Consider the following 6,863-nt stretch of genomic DNA (forward strand, 5'->3'; position numbering starts at 1 on the left):
ATGTTTTTATTAAAACAATTGCTACCCATGAAAGAAATGAACCCACATAACCCGTAACTTCAATGAATCAAATTGTGATATCATTATCTAGTTAAAAAATATTTAAATTCCTATAATGAAACGATTTTGATAATATACGATTTGATTAAATGAATCCAAGATCAAAAAAGTTAGATAAAGAATATTGCTTTTACAGGAAAAAAAAAGATATATAGAAAATTTAAACTCATATTTAAGTTTATACGGTTTTAGTTTTCTTTTTTGGATATGGGATTTGTTTCTTAAATATAAGGGATTTGGTTTCTTAAGTTTGTGTATAAATATCTTTTTTATTTAATATTTAATGGATAAATATTGTCAAAAAAATGTGATAATGACACATAGGATAAAAACCTATGTGGCAAATTTTAAAAATAACTTTATATTGAGGAGGTCTTTAAAAGGTTATAATTCTTATTGTTTTAATAAATATATAGATATGAGGTTGTCCCCATCTAAGCTTAGATGAGGAACCCCTCACATACAAATATTTTAATATTTGTTTGAATTTTAAATAAATATATGGCCTCCTATGATTTTTATGATTATAAAACCAAATGTAAGGGGTTTCCCATCTAAGCTTAGATGGGGGACAACCCCATACTCACTTCCCCCATATATATATATATATAATATAAATTGTATTTTTATTTAAGAGCCGAACCCAAGACCTGTGAGAAAACTCAAAACCTGTGAGAAAACTTAAAACCTGTGAGAAAAACTAAGGATGCATCTGTCAGTTGAGCTAGGTTTTATTTGCTTTCTCACTATGATAGTGTGATATAGCAAACGTAACATTTCCAAGTACTAAATATACCAATAACCAAAACTTATTGGACTGATATGTAACTTTATTCTATTTTTATACCGTTGGCACCTCCCAACCTTTGCATTCTAAATCCAAAAGTAATCCAAAACATTCCTCTCGATCTACCATCACAACAAATCAATACTAAAATACTTTAATATTCTAAATAAAATGACATTCCCGTCATCATCATCATCATCATCATCATCATCAAGCAACTCATGGATTCTTTCAATGAAATCTTTGTTAATCACCACCGGCGTGATATCTATCGCATATTTGGTAACAAAACTCTTCATTCCTTTAATGCTCAATTTTGCAATAACAGACCTCCCAGCCACTTGGTCCATTATCATTTCTTGGCTTAAACCACCTTATCTTTACATTATACTCAATATAATTATTATCTCTATTTATGCCTCAACGCATTTCCAAAATAACAACAACCATGACATTAATTATAATCAAAACCAATACCAAAACCAGGTGGTTAATGTTAGCCAACCGAACCATGGTGTGGGTCCAGTTGTGACCGAACCAAGTTACGATATCGAGCCGATAGTCGAACCTAAACGTGTAGTGTATGAGACTAAACGTGTTATTGTTGATGATGGTCGGCCAGTGGTGATGAGTGGTGGTTTAGAAGTTGATGGAGTAAATGAAGAAAATGAGAATAATGTTACCACGTGGCAGAATATGTCACAGGGTGACGTCATTGTTTCTCGTCAACTTTCTAACAGAAGGATTAAAGTTGAATTGGAGCTTGATATTCCGATCAGAGATAAACGACTTCTTTCTTCCAGATTCGCCCAATCACGCAAACAGACAAAAGCAACTAGTCCGGAAGGTATGTTTTGTTACAACATTAAATAACATCGGAGAATACATTTTATTAATTATTTTAATTTATGCACCTTTTTAGTTCAAACTTTGAGGTTTTTATTTTTATAATTAAGTAATTGTATTATGTAATACTGTATAATTAACCAAGTGATGTTTATATTAAGGTAATAATTAGTGATAATATTTCAAAATCAATCTTAATAATATATAACAAAAGTCATTTATGTCTAACAGACACCGCGTATAGTTAATTAACTATAGTTTCTTTGTATAGATAATTAAGTACGGCCTTTCTAAACTTTTGAAAAAAACATGATTTTTTAAGTACTACTAATTTATTGGTTCGAACACTAGCTAGCTGTGCATAATAATCGTATCATTTAAAAATTTGGTTTCGTTAACCATATGTCCATATATATATATATATATATGTCTCTTAACCAAATTGCTAACAAATTCCTTTCTTTATCTTTCTTTATACTCATTATGATATATGTATTCTCATTTTGATACCTATGATTTTTTTAACATATTATTTTTTTAATTCACTAGGAACCATATTTAGGCCTTTTTTCAGTTCGTCCTAGACACTTAAATACTCAGGACCAGTGCTCTAATTTTTAGACATTAATTTACAAAACGGTCGTATCTAAAAATACGAAGTATAGATAAACATCCATATGCATGAATAAAACAAAATAACATGATATTTTGTATCTTTTATACTCATATATACAATTTAACCGCGTAACGGTTATTATTCTTTCTTAGTATATATTTAGCTTTATCGTTGTTGTACTTTAATTAGTAATCAATATTTATTACAATTGTTGACGGTGTTAAATTTTAAAATGAAATTAACTTTGGATAGGCACGAGAGCGTTGAGAGTGCTAAGGCCAAAAAAGCATGAATCAATGGAAACTACATGGAAGATGATAACGGACGGGCGTCAAATGCCATTAAATAGGGACCTAAAGAAATCCGACACGTTCAAGAACGATAACGTCGCGCTCAATGTTTCAACTAGCAGTGTAAAATCGAAGGTTGTGAAAAAATCCGAGACGTTTAAGGACCGAACAAATTACGAAAACGAGAACCAGTATTTGCAGCCAAACTCATCAGGAGAAAATTTGAAGAAAGAAGGGTCATTGAGTCATGATGAGTTAAACAAACGAGTTGAAGCGTTTATAAAGAAGTTTAATGATGACATGAAATTACAACGACAACAGTCCCTAAATAAGCATAAGGAGAAGGTTAACCGTGGGGCACATTAGTCACTAATATAAAGTTTTATTAAAAAGATACTATAATATAATATAGGATTCCTATAATTAATATATAGTCTTGTTAATACTATATATATTTGAAATTTGAAAATATAAACTATTTTTATCACTTTAGTTTTAGCACAGTATTAAGTATTAAAAAGAAACAATATATGAAAAGGAAACGTTTTTGCCCATTAACTATCGTGGGGTTTCAAAGCATAGTTATGAAAACGATGCATCATAGTTGTTACATGTACTATTTTTTATTTTAGTACTGTAGTATTCTTTTTGGTTTTCATATATGGGTTTATTCTATTTTTGTGGGGCTTCTTTTATTTCTCTCTTTGTAGTTTATTTTTTGTTTTGAAGTGGATGGTGTACTTATGTAAATTTCAATGTAATGTTATGATATCGCGATTTGTATACTGCATCTATTACCAGCATGCTATATTAATTAGTAAGAGTGAACTTTAGATTGGATTGTAGAATATTAAATTATAAAAAAAGGAAAGTATACTTCGATCCTATACAATCTGGCCTCTAAAACGAGCTATTTTAAAAAACGTAATTTCTTTTTGATAAAACTATTTGATTTGGATTTCGAAACAAAATAAGAATATTAGTTTTTGATAAAACTATTTGATGTGAAATATTTTTATTTTACTAAATTTGTATTTTTTTTAATTAGTTTTTTGAGATACTTTACATGACTATCATAAAAGTAATTTATTTATTTTAGTTTATAGTAAAAAGTTTTAATATTATAAAAATAATAAATCATTTTAATATAATAAAAAATTGGTTTAGGTTGGGTTGTGGATGAGAGTGAAAATTTGAGTTAGATTTGGTTTTATAGGTGGAAGAGATGGACATTAATTTTTAATTGAAGATTAGGTTGGATTGGTTAACTGATGTAGGTAGTCTAACATAACATGTTTTGGTGACTTGAACGATCCTAAGTCCACATATATGGATATATTATAGTGTATTTAATCAATTCAAACTTTGTTAAAATACAAAATTATGTATTTATAATAATTATTTTGTTGAATATTAAAAAAATATGTGTTTATAATTACATTAAATTATAATCAATTATTAGAACAATTAATGATCATCATATAACAAGATACACTTGTTTTACAAGAATATAAGTTGAAACCCATATATTTTACGAATGTTAAATGGAATTTGGAATGAAAGACTGGACAGAAAATTGAAATGAAAAAAAATTTAAAAAGTTAAATGGAATTTGGAATGTAAACAACGAAGCATAAATAGACGATCACTTTACAGCCATAGATATAAATCCGGAAGCGTGCGTGGTGGGGTGAGCCCATCAACCGACCATCTAATTCTCTCTTTTTGGTTAACGGTAATATAATTAACAATCCAAAATTTTCCAAAACCAAAATACTTCAAAACTAAAATTCTTTTATAAAAAATGAATTGATAAAACTTGAAATTCTTAAGTTGTCCTACAGTGAACAAGTCGTAAATTTTGTTGATTTATGGACTTTAAAATTGGGTGATGTTAATGGCACCATAAGTAGTAGTTCAGATATAAAACTATCTTAAACTAAAAGGGTTTAAAAAACATATATTTTTCACCTCTTCGATCAGGTTATATATATAAACACGACATACTCATTTTACCTGCTGCACCAAACTACCGTGTAATTAACTGCACCATTATAATCTCCTAATATTTATATAATTGAAATACTTAAGATAACAAAAAGTAAATATACGAAAAAGGTTGAAAGAGAATGGTCCACCAAAGATAGAAATTGGAAGGAAAAGGGTTTGTCATACGCTAACCCAACATAATCGTTTTTTCTAATCAAAGAGAATAAAAGGAATAATCCTCATATATTCAATTAAAAAAGTACTCGTATGATTTAAAAAAATTTATATGGAAGTAAAATGGGTCTAATATAACAGTACTTGCTCCAACTTGCCGACTTCCAAAAAAGGTTGTTTCATTTGGTCAAACGTTCTGTTAATTTGGCCGGATCTTATTCAAGCGACAAAACAAAAAATACAGTGCCATGGTTTCTCTAAAGAATTTTTACCTTTTACGTATGGTTAATTTTGTTACTACATTAGTATCATATCAACAATTTTAAATTAGTAATATTTTTATTAATAAGTTAGCACGCTTTTCACTTTTAATCCCTAAAATGAAATAAAATCAATTTTTACCTTAAAAAGTTGGAAAAAATTTGCAATCGTGGTCCTTCCCCTAAACGACGTTAATTTTTGGCCATTAACATACGCATGTGTTAAACACGTGAAGACATTAATGTCTTTTCGTCTTAAAAACACCCTAATATACTACGTTAATTGCAATTTTCGTCCCTCACGTCGTCATATTCAATCCTTTCACATCTTCCCCATCCAACCATATAGACCAAAATACATATTATATATACAAACACTTATTTCATTTGAATTACCCACGAAATGCCAAAAATAAATCACAAATCAAATGTTGTTTATTAGATTTTATAGAAGAAAAGAAGAAAATGGTCGGTGGCTTGTGGCGGTGGTCGAGAGTATCCGTAGCTTCTTCAACCACCACTGCAGTAACCCCACCTCACCAGAACTTGCACCATGTAAAAACCGAAGTTTTTTCATTCTGTACTCAATACATATTCGGTGAGTGGAATATCAGATCTATAATCATCCACTTTAGATCCAAACCCAAAAAAAAACTCAAAAACATACCAAGATCTTGAATCAAAAATAGAGACATCAAAACAAGTATTGAATCAATGGTGAGAAACGGAAGAAGAAAGGAAAAATAAGGGTTACCAACAGTCAATGGCTAGTCGGAAATGGAGCTAGTTAGTAGCTGGATGAAAAATATTTTTGACCGGACCTATTGTGATGGTCGTTAGAGGGAGATTGAGAGAAAAGAAAGAAGGAGAGTGTCACTATAAAGGAAAAATAAAAGATAGATTGGATTCAAAGTTGTACTTTGTAAGTATCATTGTAATATTTTTTATTCGGCTAGTGTAAATAAGTTTGTATTTTGTGATTTATTGGAACTTATGGTATAATGTTGATATATAAGTTGTGTTTGATCTATTTGGCTAGTTGTTTTATCGGTATATGTTACAATACAACTGTTAGATACGATATCATCTAAAAGTCGAGTTTATTTTAAGGTATCATTCGAAAGCATAGTTCTGAATTCCATCGGGAAAGATGACCGAAAGTTGAAATCTCGTTGGAGAAGATGAAAGGAAAAGTGAACTTTTTTGTATGATCTACATTTATTATCCCTTAAATAGTCTAAAATTTTCACTTTTCATTTCTAAATGAGAAAAGATGTTTAGTGCCCTCACGTATTTAGAACGTGCTTTCGTTAACACCCAAAAACCAACGCCATCAAGTGGAAGGACCACAAGTGCAAAATTTTGTCAACTGTAAGGTAAAAACTGATATATTTCACTTTAGCAATTGAAAAGTGAAAAACGTGCCAATTTTAAGGACGAAAAATGTAATTTATTCTTTTTAAATTAATACCTTCGATCATCAAACCAATTTTTGTTATCAACATTCATCTCTTCTCATCTATTATCAACTTTCCCCACAAACATCTAAAAATAGATATTCTTCATGTCATCACCCACATCTATATATACTCTCATCACGTCATCTCATCCTTCCCATTAGCATCTGATGTGACCAATTTATACATATCGCCCACATCATTATTGGCCATTTTATTAAGTGTTTTAAGTCGATTTTATGTGCATTTGGCGCGTTTATGGTGTTTGTTAGTGTTTTCAGGCTCTAAACAGGTTACGTGTCCATTTGGTACAATTTTGGGTAATTTCTGAGGCCAATAAGTTGATTTATGAGATCGAGAGTTGTTGATAATGGAGAAGACAGA

General features: G+C 29.8%; 1 protein-coding gene across 1 annotated transcript; it reads left to right on the forward strand.

The window, feature by feature from the left end:
- Positions 1-1,018: 1,018 nt before the first annotated feature.
- Positions 1,019-3,277, forward strand: LOC122597083. The gene is made up of 2 exons (XM_043769716.1): positions 1,019-1,694; positions 2,562-3,277. Exons 1-2 carry the CDS (start codon positions 1,019-1,021, stop codon positions 2,963-2,965), a joined length of 1,080 nt encoding a protein of 359 aa, XP_043625651.1. The 3' UTR covers positions 2,966-3,277.
- Positions 3,278-6,863: the final 3,586 nt, after the last annotated feature.

Source organism: Erigeron canadensis, chromosome 4 (assembly GCF_010389155.1).
Source record: "Erigeron canadensis isolate Cc75 chromosome 4, C_canadensis_v1, whole genome shotgun sequence".
In the NCBI taxonomy this organism is placed as follows: domain Eukaryota; kingdom Viridiplantae; phylum Streptophyta; class Magnoliopsida; order Asterales; family Asteraceae; genus Erigeron; species Erigeron canadensis.

What these genes read in the sequence shown, in the direction of transcription:
- LOC122597083 (XM_043769716.1), top strand. Translation starts at nt 1,019, where the DNA reads ATGACATTCCCGTCATCATCATCATCATCATCATCATCATCAAGCAAC. An exon ending in AAAAGCAACTAGTCCGGAAG is followed by an intron (nt 1,695 to 2,561) that starts GTATGTTTTGTT and finishes AACTTTGGATAG; the next exon opens with GCACGAGAGCGTTGAGAGTG.